The sequence below is a fragment of the Aptenodytes patagonicus genome, chromosome 1 (assembly GCF_965638725.1).
Source record: "Aptenodytes patagonicus chromosome 1, bAptPat1.pri.cur, whole genome shotgun sequence".
NCBI classification, from domain to species: Eukaryota; Metazoa; Chordata; class Aves; order Sphenisciformes; family Spheniscidae; genus Aptenodytes; species Aptenodytes patagonicus.
In genome coordinates, this window is record NC_134949.1 from 103,562,316 (window position 1) to 103,580,439 (window position 18,124).

Genomic DNA, 18,124 nt, shown 5'->3' on the forward strand with positions numbered 1-18,124 from the left:
CACTAGACAGGGAAAGAAAGTCAACCCAGAAACAAAATTAAAATCTCTTAAAACTGCCAGGTGTCCCAGTCTTTCTGTTTGGGCAGCTCTACCAACTTCTCGTAGGTAAACTGTACATTTGCCTCCTGCCTTTATCAACAGCTCCTGAAGCCCCCAATGAGAACTGTCAGGGAAAAGTAACAGGATATAAGTGCCTAAATACCTTTTCCAATCTAGGCCTAAATAACTAACAAAAGCAATAAATAAAGTGCATCTAAACAAGTGTCTTAATATCAGATTTATGTAAGTATCGGGTGTTGAAGGATATGCTATGATACCTAGGAAACCAGTCTTATTTAGCTAAGTCTCCAAAACAACAGAACATTATCAATCTCAGTGCCAACTTATTTACTTGTAATGCAACTGAGTGGCCGATAGAGGCAGGGTAAAACTGGTCCCACAGTGAATCGTTTCCACACCAGTATTTCCGCGTAGACACCAGTTAAGGCAGCCTGTCCAAGTTATGGACCGTGAGATGAGATCAGCACAGTGGAACAAGACACATGCCAATACGCTTGGAGAGGATGCACCCTGTTACTTTTACAGTTAAATAACAAATTTATGTGAAAATAGTGCATTTGTTTCACGCAGTGCTTAATCTACATACCATCTCTTAGACAGTAAGGTTACTAAGTTCAGACCTGCTTTAGGTATTTGAGGAACTATTGTTATAGGCACTGTTTTCAGCTTAGCTCTGCAAGTTCTCTCTATTGTGGGTTTTTTACTAGCCAGTTGCTGAAGTTAAGAAAACAGACTAAACCCCATGTATTTCCACAAGCAGTGGGATTAACAAGCCTGGTTTCCAATGGACGTGTGTCCTGCAGTCCAGGTGCCCCAGCACGATAAACACCCCTCAGGGAGTCATCAGCTCTTGCCCCCTGTGACTTCTCACTATACCATATTTCCCTATCTGCCTGGCTGCACCAGAGATGAGACAGACCATGGTTAGGTGCATCGGTTGTGCAACCACAGATTCTTGGAATGGAAGACAATGATTAATGCCTAAGAGGTACCATTAATTTAGATTTCTCTCTTATCCCAACTGATCGGGATTGCTGATTTTTATGAGACTGAAAGGAACTTCCCATCTTTAAGATTACTATTCATCTGTCAAATTTAGCTGAAATCAGTCAAGTGGGTTTTGAAATTATTGGGGAGAAGAGAAGTTGTATAAATGACAGTGAAAGTCTTATTTCTGTGAAGAGGATAACAGCAAGCTTACCAAGTTGGTACAGTGTCTGTCAGGGACTGTAACCAAGTTCTTTCGGTGAATACTCAAAGCTGTTATGTACAGAACTGAGAATTAACAGAGGAAGTATGGGCAGATGGTGTACAGTGATGGCATTTCTGTCACTATCTCTGTTCATCAGATTCAGTTAAAATATTAAATGGGAGCACAATCAAAATTGTGAAAGCTAGAGTAAAGATCCTACATGTCTCTCCCTGGAGGCTGTGGGATAAAGTCACAAAGATCTTAAAGTCTTTAAAGGAGGTAAAAATTTAAGAACCTCATCCTTGTGGGGAACCTCATTCTTGTGGGCTCCAAAGAGGAGAAAGGAGACTGCTGACCTTGCTCCAGTTTTGTTTACATCTTAAGTCATTTGTAGTTAGCATTTAGAGGTTAGCAAGCTGTTTTTGGAAAAAGGTTCTCCTCTCTTTGCAGGGTCCTTGCCATCTCCTAATGCCTGCAGCCTATCAAAGATGAGACACATACAGCAGGATGGATTGTTCTACTGGCTGTCCTCGTATGGAAGATTGCAAAAGAATACAGTTTCTGTACTCTGATGTGCTTTAATTTGCATTGTGCTAGCAGTTTGTTTGAAGAGAACTGAGGTTACATATCAAGGACAGAAGTATAGATTTTCCTTTCTGTCAGAGGGATTGGATTTCCAGTCACTCATAAGATTCATTGTCTTGGAGGTGTTTTCAGCAACTGCCATATAGACAAAAAGGCAGTCTTTAGCATGGCTTTTGGCAGGCTTACCATCCAAGTATGGGGTCAGCACAAGATTAAGATCCAGATCTACTTTACTGGGCTAAACACAGGTATCTCCAGTGTAGACACCCACTTTTGAGGTAGCCTCCTTCAATAATCAAAACAGAGTTCATCAGTATTATCACTGCATTGTGACTATGATTCATTTCATCTGAAAATGATGCCTGAAGACATGAAGTCCCCATCTAAGATGCCTAAAATGACCACTCACACCCTAAAAGTGACTGTCTCTCAAATGGCTAGAAATAGAGCATAGATGACTACCCCAGATGGAGACATCCCTTGCTGCCTATTGGCAGTGAAGAGTTTAAAAGGCATGCTAGCCAGCTGCACTCAATTAAATGTAATGTCAGATATTTGCCTGAGCTGCCATCAGTCCTCCTTTTATTCTTCCATCAATTATAGTAGCAGCTATTTGTGCTTTCCAAGTGCCCATCCAGAATACGTGAGCAGTGGCTGGACTTCCACTGCGCATGCCTCAACAGATATGTAGCTAGCATGCTACAAGCCATTGATCGGTTTATCTAACAGCCTTTTTCAGGGGAAAGGTAGAAAGTACCTTTGGTACTGTTGTGGTTTAACCTCAGCCGGCAACTAAGCACCACACAGCCGCTCAAGTCCCATATTTTCCAGTACAACCTCATTAACCACCCGCCCCACTTTCCATCCTTTGATATAACACACAGATATCATTCCCTTAGTCTATGGACCACCCTTGTGGAATGTCTGTAAAATGTCCAGAAATATCCATGAAATATCCATTGAGTTCATTTAGTCCGTGACTTTGGGCTCCATCTGTGATGGTGGTCACTCAGGACAGGAGAGGTGGTTTGTTGCCTGGAGTTACTGGGCACCAAAGCCAGCTCAGGTCGGGTCACTGCTGCACTTGCACTGCTTCTTGTAAGGCTTGTCCTCCATTGGTTCAGGTGGTTCTTGCTATATTAATTCCTATTACACACAACTCAAATCCTGGGTTACAACAATTTAAAGGTATTTCCATTACAATCTCCACCCCTCGTCCCTTTGGACCAGACCATGGGTTTAACATTGCAATGAACTCCTCCCCTTGCCCCTGCTCCAGCTTGGACTTATCCACAGACTGCAGTCCCTTAGGGTTGTACCTGCTCCAAGTGGAGCCTTATCTATGAGCCACAGTCTCTCCAGGGGTACACCTGCTGCAGCATAGACTTATCCACAGTCACTTTGAGATGCACCTGTTCCAGCATGGCCTTCTCCATGGGCCACAATGCCTTCAGAGATATACCGGCATGGCCTTACTCACAGCCACAGTCCCTTCAGAAGTAAACCTGCTGTAGCACAAACATAACTGCGGCCACAGACACTTCGAGATGTACCTGCTCTGGCATGGGCTTACCCACAGCCACAGACGCTTCAGGGTGTCCTGCTCCCTCATGGACTCATCCACAGGTCACGGTCCCTTCGACTGGAGTTCACACTGGCATTCCAGCCTGTCCAGTACAGCAGCACAGAAACAGCAGCGATGCCCTGGCCATCTGCCAGCCCAGGCGCATGGCCATTGCTGTTATCAGAATGGTCCCAGGCACAGCAGAGTAAGATGATCAGCAGTACAGCAAGCAGCAAAAGCAAAAAGCAGCTGCTAATGAGCACTAGACTGTAATATACAGTAAGGCAAGCAAGCCCCATGGCAAGCACAGGAGCCTGACAATTAATAGCCAAACAGCAATAACAGCTATAAATTCGATCCAGCACATTCCAATCAAACCTGTCATTATCTCAAACCCTTCGAGCCCCACGTTGGGCGCCAAAAAGGACTGTCGTGGTTTAACCTCAGCCAGCAACTAAGCACCACACAGCCACTCGCTCACTCCCCCCCAGTGGGATGGGGGAGAGAATCGGAAGGGTAAAAGTGAGAAAACTCATGGGTTGAGATAAAGACAGTTTAATAGGTAAAGCAAAAGCCGCGCACGCAAGCAAAGCAACACAAGGAATTAATTCACTACTTCCCTTCGGCAGGCAGGTGTTCAGCCATCTCCAGGAAAGCAGGGCTCCATCGCGCGTAATGGTTACTTGGGAAGACAAACGCCATCACTCCGAACGTTCCCCCCCCCTTCCTTCTTCTTCCCCCAGCTTTATATGCTGAGCATGACGTCACACGGTATGGAATATCCCTTTGGCCAGTTGGGGTCAGCTGTCCTGGCTGTGCCCCCTCCCAGCTTCTTGTGCACCTCCAGCCTTCTCGGTCGGTAGAGCATGGGAAGCTGAAAAGTCCTTGACTAGTGTGAGCACTACCTAGCAACAACTAAAACATCAGTGCCTTATCAACTTTGTTCTCACCCTAAATCTAAAACACAGCACTGTACCAGCTACTAGGAAGGAAATTAACTCTATCCCTGCCAAAACCAGGACAGGTACATACAGCTGTTGTTCAAGCTACACACTGGGACAGTTGAACAGTAGGCATAAGAGCCTAAGAACCTGGCTGAGATGCAACTCGCTTATATTTAGATAACCCATTAGTCATCAAATTCTCATAAATTACATATTCTTACAGGTATTTAAAGTAAGTGGAGTTAAGCACCTCAGTTCCTTAAAGCCTGGATGTGGGCAGCTGCCTGCATTGTGAAACACTTCAATACCTTTTTAACTCTGGCCCTAGGCTCCTTTAATAAATATTTGAGATGAATGAGGCTTATCCTCCTCTAGTTATATGTCATCCCATGCATGACTTCAATTGTTGTATTGTACACTCCCAGTCACCACACCCTTCGCTTTGCCTCTTCTCTTACTTTATGTACCTGCATGTTAGGAGAAACTGGGAAAGGCAGTTTAATTGGGGAAGAAAGTTCACAACTGGGGAAGGAGTTCAGAAGTCTCCCCTCTGCCCTTAGGCAGAGAGCAGCAAGCGATGTCAAAGCCTACTGGTGATCTGGCTTGTCATTCTGCCCGGGGAGGGGAGTGGCAGACTGGAGAAGCAGGACTTTAAAAGATACTGAGGAAGTGAACCTGCGATGCCACTGTGAAGCAGCCCTTCAGCTAAAGCCAATTACTTACCCAGCCACCTAGAGATTACAAGGAAGAGCACCTTGAGGTGAAACAAAGGAGAGATGAGGAGGATGGCAATGAAAAGACTTTGGCTGTTCGTTTTCCATGAAAGTGAGTACTAATTTGATTATGTCCTCAAGGGTTGGGTAGAAAGAAACAGCACTACAAAGTCCGAGTATTCCAATGGACTTTGTGTGTTTCTTTTTTGTTTAGTAAAAGTTCCTTCATGTTTATGATCAGGCAGGTGTGTTTACCATCTCTGTGCTGAATGTCCAGACTCAGAGGCATCTCCTAAAGCCACAAGACGGTTTTAGAAACAGGAAAAGAATGCTGTTCTTCATGAGGCTGGAAAATATTTTTTAAAAACAGTTTTAATGGCTTCCGTTAAATACAATGTTTATATCTGAAGAAGGAACTTCCTCAGCTGGAAGTGGAAAAGTCCTTGGGTTTTATTCTTTTATACATAAATCTGCATGTAGCGTACATCTCCGTAAGTTTAAATCCTACTGTAATATGTACTCCAACACAGCTTGTGATCTCTATATATTATTCACATCAAGGGGACGCACAACGATCCCTACTAACGCATATAAATCAGCCAGCTCACCCTTGGCCTTCATCACAGACTTGCCCTTTCTCATCCTGCCTTGCGGAGCCTGCTTTCTCAGTTCCACTACTTTTTGACCTGTCTTGTCTTCTCGTACCAATGCTCCTACACCTTCTTCCAGCTTCAAACAAAGCTACGCACATGGAAATCACTTGGTTTTTTTACCAAAAATCCTGAAAACCTCGCTTCAACAATAAGACCCACAAGAAGGAAATTCACAAAGTTTAACGTAATTAGAAAAAGTGGATGTGCTCCATATGCAACAAATGTGACTTGGGTCATGATTTGATGATCATTACGTAAATTGTGTAACACCATTGGTATTCATTCTCCCTTTTCCTTATTCTCACCTTTCATGCTATCCAAATTATAGGCGGGAAACTTTTCCGAGCAGGAATATGTATGTTGGGTGAAGCTCTTCTTGCCTGTTTGGGCAGGATTCAAATAGTAATAATTCAGTGTTAAAATACTGGCCTGTAAATAATTTTTGGAGAAGGTATAGTAGATTCCTGCACTGCACCAGAGTGGAGAAACTGCACAGCACATGGCAGGGCAGTGTTGGGATGCCAGAGCTGCCCTGAATGAGCTGAATCAGGATCTCGGAACAGGCTGACTTCTTCTGCTGTACAGCTTTTCACTGCAGTTGTGTGAATAACTGGTACTGTGTACTTGCTGAAGGAAAAGCCCCTAATGGTCATTCTGACAAACAAAATATTTACTTTTAATGCAAATTCACATTTGAGAGGTTTCCCCTCTCCCACTTTGGAATTAAATTTCAGCTAAATTCTGAGGTAAAGTATTGAGGAATTAAAAGTTGGAGCATTTCCTTGTAAAAGTGAAGTTAACACATTTCTACTTTTCCTACTTTTCTCACTAGCCAAATCTACCAAGACAAATCAGCAATAATAATTTTGCTTGATCAGAATCTCAGTCTTTTCAGCAAACAAAATATTCCTCTAATTGTTTCCAGCTCCATTAATTGCCCTTCATTTTGTTTTGATTAACACTTACTCAGTAAGGAATGTGAAAGTAGACATGTCACTTCTTTGATTTTCTTCTTCCTTTGTACAAGTACAAATGTTTAAGTTGAACAGAGGGAGATAAAACCTTTCTTAATTTCTTAAAATGTTATAGACATACTAATTAATAACACAAAAAAAAAAAAGTAATTCTAAGGCTTAAATCTAGGTGACGCCATCCCTCTAGTACTATAGAATGGCTATTTGCTGTCTCTCCTTTTCTGAAGTTCTTTCAGAATTGGACCTCTCCTCCCTTCAGCCATACTTTCAATAGATTGTTTTCTCTCAGAAAAAACCCCCAACCTCTGAAGAATAAACCCCAGTTTTTAGACGTGCTGACTGTGACTAGCAGGCTGTTGGTGACTTTGTGAAGAAGTTAAATGTGGTGAGAAGGGGGAAGGAGGAAATTGGCGTGAGTAAATGGCATCCCAGAATGAAACCGTGCAGCTTCCCTGAGAGCCAGAAGAAGCCCTAACAAAGGGAGGAGTGGGAGCCAGAAAGAGATGTCATGGGTGAAAAATGGGAGAGCATCAGAAGAAGTTGGGCATTAGGGTGACAGCAACAGATAAATAAGCAGTCTTGCTTGTTACGGGCTGTGTCTCTTGTACACAGTGTTTCGTTCAGCTGTTCCCTGACTCTGCACTAAAGACATGTAGGATTTGAGTCATCCAATTGGAAGACGGAAAAGCACTTGTGAGGGGAAGCCTTAAGGCTGGGCAGTCTCTTCTCTGCCTCAGGGCTGAGTTAATGACCCGTCAGTGAACCCCAGCCTGGTGGAAGCAGTTTCCCAGTGACAAAAGGATCAGGAAATGGGTTTTGTTCCATCTCCTAGTACAGATGGTGGTGCTTTTCACCTAAATGCAGGAAAGCGTCTCTATCCAGTCACGACAGGCAACGAGAAAGCTTTCATAGATGTCTCTCGTATAGAGGGCACGATGAAAAACACAGTCAGAAAGAGCACTGGGGCTACGCAAACATGGCCCTTGCACTGGGTGCTGCAGAGCAGGGAAAGACCTGGGAGTGGCTGCAATAAAACCATGCTAGAAATACTTTGCCCTGCTGGTTTCTTCCTCATAGCTGTCAGCAGCTGTAAATGAATTAATCCCCAAGAGAACAGAAACCACTACCACCATGTCACAGAGGAAGAGACTAAAATGCACGCTTAACTGTGCAAGACCATAGAACAACTCAGTTATGGGATGGGGAACGCAGAAAGGTGGGAACTTCAACTCGAAGCATCCTGCTCTGGTCACTTGGCTGCCTGTCATTACCAGGATATTAACAAACACAGAAGGCAGTCTTTGTACTCCTGCTGAAAATGTCTGAAGCTGCTTCTGAAGACAGCTGTGGAAGGGAGGGCATCCCTGCCCAGCAGCAAGGAAAGAGGGGTGCAGGGGAGGGAAAGGTCTGGCTGCTGTGAAAATTTCCATCAAACTCCTCTCAAGAGAGGGAAGATGCAGCAGTTCTGTAAGTATAGGCTATTTCTAAGAAGAGACTTGAAGGACCATTTGCTATGGAGAACAGACTGCATCCAGGAAGCTGTTACAGAAGTTTTTGCCTCTCCCAAGGGGGAGCAGATCCCCGTGCCAACTGTCCCATGTTACCCTGTGCAAGTACCTGAATTGCTACCAGCAGGTTCCTAGCGCAGTGACAACAAAACCTTTTGGGTCCCTACGCTGTTATTTTCTAAGGGACACTGTCATTCACTGCTGTTATAGTCGAGGATCTGGTAGTGCTCAACTTGCCAATGGCATACTCTTATTGACCTAATGCAAGTGGCTGTGGTCTCTTCCTGAATAAAAAAGCAGGTATTCACAATCCGTTTGCAACTCAAGGTGGAATCTAGATGTCCTTTGTTCTCTCTCTTACACATTACATTTCCTTATGGATCTAATCTGGATAGAGATATGGCAGAATGAGGACCCAAAGCTTGCTAGATGGCAACTTTTCAGTCAAATCCTCTCCAGGGAACACTGACTCAGCCTGGTTCTCTCAGAAGCAAACCTTCACCACCACATACAGTGTGCCCCTCTCAGGGAAAGCATCCATCTCTGCCCTCCTCCACTTTCCTCCTTACTGGACTGTGTTCCTCTTTGCCATGGGAGTGCCTCTGAGCAGCACTCCCTTTCTTGCCTCCCTGCACTCTCTTTAACTCATTTCAGACTTAGATTTTTTTCAAATGAGTCAGTCTGGTGCCATAAAAAGAACCCCAAAACCCCACACAAACTGTAAGGAGAAAGCAGGTGTTTTTAAACATAGGTTCCCACAGGCATGAAGGTCATCTATGGCAGGGCAGAGGTAAACCTCCAGCCCAATTGTGAGAATAACTAAGACCCACCACTAGCTAACGCTCGTGTATGATGAATTAAGCATCAAGTCAAATGGAATACAGCGTACAAGAAACACCCACCCTGCGCCCTGTATGCTTCACCAGGGCACAAAGGGATTTCTGTTTTATTCAACTCTCGGCTATTCCTGTGCTCCACAGGCAGGAGCTACAGTTCTTGGAGAAAGGTGACTACTACCCTACTCATTTTTAAAAACGAATAGCTATTCTTCTCTTGTTTCTTTCAAGTTCTTTTTGCTTTTCTAGGTTTTTCTCTTTTCAGGGCATTACATGAACAGGTTTTGATTCCCTAGCACAAAATGTCACTTCTCTATGGACTTGGATTGAGGCAAGTTATTTGACAGTTTTCCTGATCCCTGAAATTTCACAATATCAATTTGTTAGTTTAGCCTGAATCCTTAAGACTGCTGATGCACTTCTATTATCTGTTTATCTGCCTCCCTCTGTACATTTAGAACCGTCAAAGGATGTCAGTCACTGAAAGAGGGCTCAGAACAAAAAAAACCATCTTTATATACTCCATGGCAATGTGTATCCAGGTAAAGAAGAGGGAAGCGAGGAACGGAAAGCAGAGTTTAGCCCTTAGCCATCCTGTGCAGCAGCTTCCTATACTCAATCAGCCACGGCATACATCACTTGCTCAGTGGGGAATGTCATGGATGACAGAGGGGATGTGGGATTATTGTGGCATGTGAGAAAGCCAAAGAGACAAAACATGGAATCCAGATGTCGTTAATTTTGCTGACTGCAGAATTTATTCTCTTCCTAGTTCTGGTGACTGCTTATGCCCTCACTGTGGAAGCACCTGCCAAGGAAATACAGGTGGCACGAGGGAACAACGTTACTCTCCGCTGTCATTTTAAAACTGAGGCTCCTATTGCCTCAGGAGATGTTGTTGTCTGGACGAAAATCAATAGTGCGGTAAATCAAGTTGCATAAAGAAACATATGATAGGGCATCCAAGAGGGGGGTGGGAGGAGAGATGGAAGCAGGACTGTGGGTGGGAATGTGTGCTGGAAGAAAAAGATTCCTTCAAGACTTTCTTTAATCTCAGAACTATGCAAACAGAAGCTCTGATTCTAGATGCAATTTATCCCAAATCTATTGCATGATACTAGGCAAGCCCCCATCCTTCTCTTTTCTCTCTCTTGGTCTTGCATCTGTGTATTGAGGATATATCACTGTACGTACTGTGGGTTTACATCTATTAACATATGTGAAATACTCAGATACTTTATAAAAAGATATGTATATTTTAAGTATATTATACATATATATTTATATATATACATATCGTTGATACTATATGAAAAGTTTTATGTTGGTGATAAGAGTACATGGAGATATTCTTGAGGTCTCCTACATTCACATGGAGTATTTGAAGGTAAAGAGACCTCTGAAGTTCTCCTTGATTTCTTGGGAGTTAGTGAGAGAGGAAGCAGCCTTGGGAGATCTCCTTGCAGTAACTGCCAAGGGTTTCTTCTCTGAAGATCCTTGCTGGAAGAAAGCAAAGGAATTTGTGTAATCATAGGGGAATTTGATTGACATGTGGATCTCAGACAAGTCTCACAGTGTCCTGTCATAGAGAGGAAAGGTGAATAAGCCCCAGCAAAAGAAATCAGTTGTCTCTGACTTCAGATAAGGTGGGAGAAGGGGATTCCAGGCAGAAACCCAGACACTTTTGAATGTCTATGTTTTTCTTGGCTCTTTGGCAAACTGGGGCAGCTTAAGGCCCTCTTTTCCAAGCTGCTCTTCTCTTAAGAGTGGGCTAATCCATTGAGTTAGGTTGTAGACTCACACAGAAGAAACTAAGATTGACCATTTTCCCTCCCTCTCTATCAGGATGATGCTGTCACTAGGTATTTTGATGGACTTGTACAGTATGGCAAGGGCTATGAAAACCGTATACAGTTTAGTGGTGATGTAAACAAAGGGGACATCAGTATCACCATCAATGCAGTGACCATGGAAGACAATGGGACATATGCGTGCACCGTTCGTCTACGGAATGACCCCCCCAGGCAGACTGCAACCTTGGCTCTTTTAGTCCTTGGTAAGCATGATGGAGACAACACCAGATCCATTAGATAAAACACTGTCCTTCCTCTAATATCCACATTGGTTTATACAACAGATTTTGTAACAGAAAAAAACTTTCAAGGAAGTCATCATCCACAATTCCATCTTTGGTCTTTTCCTACTACTATGGAAGTAGGTTGGAAAGCTTAGAGCACCCAACTCCCTTAGATACCTGACTGTAGAAAATAGTCTTTAGGGTTGTATAGTTCACTTTCCTAATAACCCTTGCCTCATTACAGGGTATTCCTCATTCCCCCTGTAGCTTGTCATACGCCAGTTATCAAAGGAAGAGTTACCGAATGCCCTGGTTTTGGCTGGGATAGAGTTAATTTCCTTCCTAGTAGCTGGTACAGTGCTGTGTGTTGGATTTAGCATGAGAATAATGTTGATAACATACGGATGTTTTAGTTGTTGCTAAGTAGTGCTTACACTAGTCAAGGACTTTTCAGCTTCCCATGCTCTACCGACCGAGAAGGCTGGAGGTGCACAAGAAGCTGGGAGGGGGCACAGCCAGGACAGCTGACCCAAACTGGCCACAGGGATATCCCATACCATGTGACGTCATGCTCAGTATAGAAACTGGGGGGAGTTGGCCGGGAGAGGGGTGACCACTGCTCAGGAACTGGCTGGGCATCAGTTGGCGGGTGGTGAGCAATTGCATTGTGCATCACTTGCTTTGTATATTCTTTTATCATTATTATTATTATTATTTTCCCTTCCTTTTCTATCCTATTAAACTGTCTTTATCTCAACCCACGAATTTTACTTTTTTTTTCACGATTCTCTCACCCATCTCACTGGTGGGGGGAGTGAGCAAACGGCTGTGTGGTGTTTAGCTGCCTGCTGGGTTAAACACAACACCCAACACTATTAGACATATCTCAAAAAGCATCTTACAATTCCTTCTTGGCTGACCAGTGCCAAGAAGGGAGAAACAAATTACAGACAAGTTCACTCCAGTTCCTTTGAGAAGAAAGTAGTAGGTGAAAGACCAGCCTCTGTTTAGCAAGAATAAAAACCACGGGTGCAGGAGATGGGTTAAAACAAAAAACTACTTCTGATTAATAAAATTCCTTCCTTTTTTCTTCCTTCAGTTGCACCATCCAATCCAGAATGCAAGATTTTGGGGACAGCAGAATATGGACAGACAATCAATCTGACCTGCATTTCTCATGAGGGCTCCCCAAAGCCCAGATATACCTGGCAAAGCTTCAATGTACAAAATGAGCCCCGTGTACTACAAACAACAGAAGGTATGGGAAATTCAAAGACAAGTCTTTGAGCTCTGTGTAGATCAGGGTTGGAAATATTTTGAAATGGAAATACAAAAACACACTTAAGGCTTTTTCTAGGAAGTTCTCTGACCAGGATTTTGAAAAGTTGTCCTTTTGATACCAGACACACTCACAAGTAACTTAGCAGGGGGAAAAGGACTGTTACCTGGAGTAACAATGGTCAGTAAGATTTTCACTTCAGCTCTCACGTGGTGAGAAAGCTGGCTCACTCTGGAAGCAGCCAGAAATAATTACTTCTCAATTGCTGGGCATAAGGGGAGCATAACACGAGGAATAACATTGAGGTTTCTAACTGGTGTGTCTTTACATACCAGCTCGCTCGACAAAGACCAGGTCACTTTCTGTGGTGAAGGCAAACAAAAGTTGGCTCTGGAAGCTACTTTCCTTCCAGAGATGACTCCTCACCTAGAGGAAGTTGGTATCAGAGAGTTACACCATTCCTGCTTTGAGCATAAAAGAGGCTTCTGGTTCTTTAGGACTGCCACACAGGCCCCGATATTTTATTTGCTTTCATTTTAAGTCAGAATCTGAAGAAAACAAAAAGAACTAAATTTCCATGACAGGACCTTTCATAGAACTATTCACACAGAAATGAGGGTTTAGTAGTCTTTGAAGTGTAGTAGTGACAGAGGACTCAGATTTATTCCTTTAAACAATAGGTTTAAAGGAATAAATCTGGTATGTTCAGCTTCAGAAAGACTGAGTATCTGAACCTACCCATTTTGGTTTAAGTTATTGTAGCATCGCTAAGGAGGTAAACTAAATATGATCAGACTCGATAGGATAGTCAACACTTACTCGCCGATTCTTGCATAAATTATGCAAAAGACGAAATGTCACCAGGGACACAAACCTTATTCATCTCACTGGCCACTAAGTGGTGCCAACGCATCACGCACAGCCCTGAACATACCGGGATTTGTCGTCTTACAGCAGCAGCTGCCGGCTGCTTCTGCGTCACCTTGTTCTTCCCTGGGACAGGAGTCTCTTCTGATCCATTTCCACCTCATTTCTGTTTTCATCAGAGCACCGATGTCCAAGTAGTGTGCCGACTGTCCCCTTCTGCCCCAAGCTGGCTGGACGCCCTGCTGTCGCTACAAGCAATTTCTTTCTGTGCTAATCAAGTCCCAGTGCTGCAGGGTTTGCAGAATCCCCTTAGGAGCCACTCCAAAACTGATAGCATCTGACCCGCATTTTTCCCAGTTTGACTCACCGGTCAAGTACTTTTGATTTATTATAGGAGGATTTACAGTCCAGTAATACACCGCAACTCTGACAGCTATAAACATCACACTGAAAAAAAAAAAAGTGAAGTAAGCACGGACAGTACGTAGAGACTGAAAAAAAAAAAAAAGCAAGCATGCTCTTTTACTGTCTGGCGGTAGGCGTCAGCAAAGACTAAACAGAATCCCAGTCCCACGAGTGGACTGGAAAGAAGTGAGATCACAGGGAAAATAAAACAGGAAAGTCACTGAAAAGTATTCAGAGCCTTTTGCTTTTAGAGCAGGAATCTGGACCTTTCTCAGTAGGTCACAGGCAAAAAGCATGGACTACACATACAAATGTCAGCTGGAGATGTAACAAACAAAAACTGACTGCTTGAGCAGACAGAGCTAAGCTTTAGTATATGGTTCTGAGCTCTGTTGGGTTGGACAGGAAACATTGCTGTCATAGCAATGCCATGTCACTGCACTTCTTTTCCTTCACTTATTTTCACAGCCTACATGGCCTCTCCAGGACTAGAAAGCTATTTCCCCACTGCTAAACAATTCAGATCTGAAACCCTAAGAGCTGGAGGATTGAAGAGCTTTGTGTTGTTTTACAAGTTAACTCATCAGAAGGCCGGTTCTCACAGCCAGATGCCAGTTTGGGCCAGCTTATATTTCCCAGCAAAATCCAATGCAAAAAAAGCTTTCACTAAGCACACATACTTCTTTACCCTCCACCTACAATTTTCTTTCTAAAAGGAATGTTCAAATGCCACACGTTCCCTGTAATCAAAACAGCACACTTCCGTTTGTCCTCCCACAAATCACACTAAAACCTAGGGACTAGCATAGCAGCTCCTGAGCAAGTCGGAGCAATCCATCAGCTTTAATAACCTCTCATCACTCCCACTATCCTGGGCTAGAATTGAAGGGCTGCTGTCCCCGCTTCCTTCCCTGCTTTAATTCTTTTCTTTTTTGGACTGGATTTGTGTTTTGCAACAGGGGAACAAATAACTCTGAAGAACATCTCGGCGGATACCTCTGGCTTTTACATCTGCACTTCAACAAACGTTGTGGGAAAGGAATTCTGCAACATGACAGTCAGTGTTGTGCCACGTAAGAGACGGGGTTGCTTACTAGAAGAGCAGTACCAGAGAAAGTACCCTAGCTAAGCAGCAAAGGATTAATGGAGGCAATGCAGACAGAAGTATAAAATTCTGCTTTCTTTCAAAAAAATAGCACACTTTTTTTACCTTTAAGACAGATTCTCTGCATTGGTTTACATGCTCATAGAGCACTCACTAACGCATAGGGTTAGTTCACAGATGACAAAAAAACGTGTAGAGTGAGACAGGCCTGAGCCCCCAAAGCCTGAAACTAAACTGTGTCGACAAAGTACAGCAGTTGTTCAGATCCAGGAGCTCCTCCCTATCACTATCTATCTAGTTGCTCCTGCAGACTTATCAGCTACCCAGTACAGAATTAACTCTAGTTGCTGTAGTCAAATAATTGTGGCTTCCATCCAGTCTGGATCTGGTAGTGAGAGCTGACATCTGGTGGTGAGATCTGAAGTCCAGTGATTGTGCTGATTGCATTTGATATCATTCTCACTGCAAAGGGGTAATTCTTTTCTTCCTGCTTAGCATCCATGAACATAGCTCTTTACGCTGGCATCATTGGTGGAGCTGTTGCTGCAATTATAGTTATTGGTATTTTAGCCTATTGCTGCTGCTGTCGGGCTGACAAGGACAAGGACTATGAGATGACGTAAGTACCTTTCTCTAGAGAAGTGAATGGAACATATGAAGGGTTCATGTTCTCTCTCCAGCACCAACATAGGGGGTGGAAAGCACAGGAGAAAAAAGAAATCAAGGAAAGCGTGCACTGCTTTCTCTTTTCAGTTTCTACCCTAGTGGCTCCCATCTCTTCTCACGGAATATGCCCAGTATTACCAGACACCTTTGTAGTCTCTGGGGTAGAACCCAAACATTTAAACCTTGGAACTGAATTAGCAAGCCTAAGTCAGTCAAGCACGCACAGCTACTTGATAAGCAAAACCCAGACTGTTTCTCATTTCCCCGAGTCCCTATACCTGTTTCTGTCCTTGCTAGCCTAAAACACCATGAGGCTCTGTATTCAGAATTATCGCTCCAGGATAGAAACCTTTTGTTTATTCTCATGATGGAAACAGATCATTGGAAGAAAAGTGGGATGAGAAAAGATAGACCAGTCACCCTTTCTCTACATACATGCTATGGAAAAAAAAGTAGCTCATGCACCTCTTGCATCACCAGCAAGACTTAATTTATGGAGTTCAGTTTGGTACACTTCCAGGTCAGCTTAGAGCGGTCTAAAACCATTCTAACACAAAACCTCTTCAGTAGAATTTCTAGCTGGTTTTAATTAATATCTCTACTCCTGAACAATGTTTTAGGGAGCGAGAAGATAGAAATGAACCCTTCAAGGAGACACCTACAAGGAATCAGAGAGCAGAGGATGATGTTGAAGATGAATGAAGAAAGAAGCAGGAGGCCAATGCCATCTTCAGGATTTGCTGAGGCACAGACACCACTGCAGAAAAGAAATCAATCCCTCTTTCTTACTGCAAGAAGGTTTTTTTGGCATAGTAACATGAAAGCTAATGGCTCTGCCTTCAAGTTCTGGGAGAGAATATCCTTGTCTCCCTGGAAAGAAATGCTTAACATACAATGAGTACTAATACATAACCTCATAGCAGAAAAATGCATGTGAAGCTCTGTTTCACCCAGTCATCCAAAAAGAACCAGTCTTCTAGACTTCCTACTTTCTGAAAAAAGAAGCCAGTCAGGTCTCTTTGGAGAACAGAGTTGCTGCTGTATCCCCAGATCCATAGAAGGTTTCAAGGTCACCAACTGCAAGTCATTGAGGAAGGGTGGTCTTGTTTATGGTGTTATGCAAATGTCACAGCTTACAGCATTGTCCAATATAGATATTATTTTATGCAGACCAAAGCAAGCTGATTTTTAAGGACATTTTATTAAATGTGTTCTCTGTATATATTATACATGCACATACAAATAAAAATATGGAAAAAATTCACAGATGGCGAATGAAAGTCTCCTGTTTGGAACAACAATAATGGAATGGATAAGGTAAGAAGTTAGATGGATTTGTAATTGGCAGCTGATAAGATCTAGAAACAGTATAGTAGCCTATATATTGTCAGATGCCTGAACTTATGCATTCCAGCTCAGAGAGTTCCTAAATACTAATTTTCATTACGTTATCCTTTCCTCCTGACTGTTGCATGGGCAAGGCAGAAATAGTCCATTGCTCCTGTTGCTGCTTCTGAAAAAATGTTAGTGTGAGAACATGTACATGGAAAGTACATCTTTAATAAAAAGAAGAAAAAAAAAGAAAAAAAGGAGGAAAAGTACCTTTTTATTCAAAATTGTAACAATTTAATCAGAAGCACTGTATGTGCAAAACCTGCAAATGTGGAGAGAACTCCCATCACTAGTATCTTATCTTTGGAAGAGAATGGACTGTCTTTGTCCAAAAGACTGTCAATATGGTATTAAAACTAATTAAAAGCTGTTTGTTGGTTTTTAAAAAAGACATGTTCAATAAATTACTTACACTACAATATTTATCCTTTCAAAGCTCTCTATTGCATCTTTGACTTCAGGAGTTTCAGAAACTCACTGCAATGCCTCCCACATACCCTTTACCCCCAAGTAGTTACTTTTATATCTGTAACAAAAATCTAAAACATAACTTTAAAGAAGAACCAGCAATCCTCCTACACATGGGCAGCATTTTCTAGATTTTGAACTATGCAAATCAGACTACCAGAAATTGTTATTCTGGCTTGCTTTCTGGCTGCCTTTGTTTTACATGGTACTTCAAATATAATTATTCATTTGTACTAATAACAACCGCAAAGACCAACAACCAGAGTTCTTTACAAAGTACATACAAACCCGAATCTCTCTGGCAATGAACAACCTGAAATGCAACTCAGCAAGACATTCTGAGGACCTATTCCCCTGCTTAGTTTAGATGCATGACAAAACATTGCAAAAATGGATGACTAAAAAAGAATTTTGCACACAGAAGCTGAAGGCAGATAAAAAATGAGGTGCATAGCTCAGAAACAGAGCTGATGATATGTATTTTATTCTCTTTTGTAACAAGCAAGTATAGTATGAATTACCTAATCAGCATTGTAACAAGTTTTTACTGTGAAACAAAAGCTATTTCTTTTATAAACGTTACAGACATTAGTTAGCACTCCTCGTTCCCTCACAAACACCTATACCCTGCGGCTGAAGAGGGCTTCTGCTGAGGGATAATAGTGTGGATTCTCATCAAGGATCTTAACTGGAAAGACAGGCAAAAGGACTTGACAATTATCAGAAGTATTTATGGCCAGAAGCTGGCTCTGGCCTCTAAACCATTTTAACACTGTGTTACCTATACCATACTCTTCACTCTTAGGATATGTGAAGCTTAATTGCTGTTTGTCAGC

The 18,124-nt window shown here is 42.7% G+C and overlaps 1 protein-coding gene across 1 annotated transcript; it reads left to right on the forward strand.

The window, feature by feature from the left end:
- Positions 1–8,956: 8,956 nt before the first annotated feature.
- On the forward strand, positions 8,957–16,130 carry GPA33 (glycoprotein A33). Its single transcript, XM_076335508.1, has 8 exons — positions 8,957–9,002; positions 9,120–9,173; positions 9,802–9,953; positions 10,875–11,085; positions 12,206–12,364; positions 14,617–14,730; positions 15,258–15,381; positions 16,049–16,130. The coding sequence occupies exons 1-8, from the start codon at positions 8,957–8,959 to the stop codon at positions 16,128–16,130; spliced, it is 942 nt and encodes a 313-aa protein (XP_076191623.1).
- The last annotated feature ends 1,994 nt before the right edge of the window (positions 16,131–18,124 follow it).

Bases quoted from the DNA above. Each gene is read 5' to 3' on its own strand.
- GPA33 (XM_076335508.1), top strand. From the start codon at position 8,957: ATGAAGGTCATCTATGGCAGGGCAGAGGTAAACCTCCAGCCCAATT. The intron at 9,954-10,874 runs GTAAATCAAGTT...CCTCTCTATCAG, and splicing joins GGACGAAAATCAATAGTGCG to GATGATGCTGTCACTAGGTA. The intron at 12,365-14,616 runs GTATGGGAAATT...GTTTTGCAACAG, and splicing joins TGTACTACAAACAACAGAAG to GGGAACAAATAACTCTGAAG.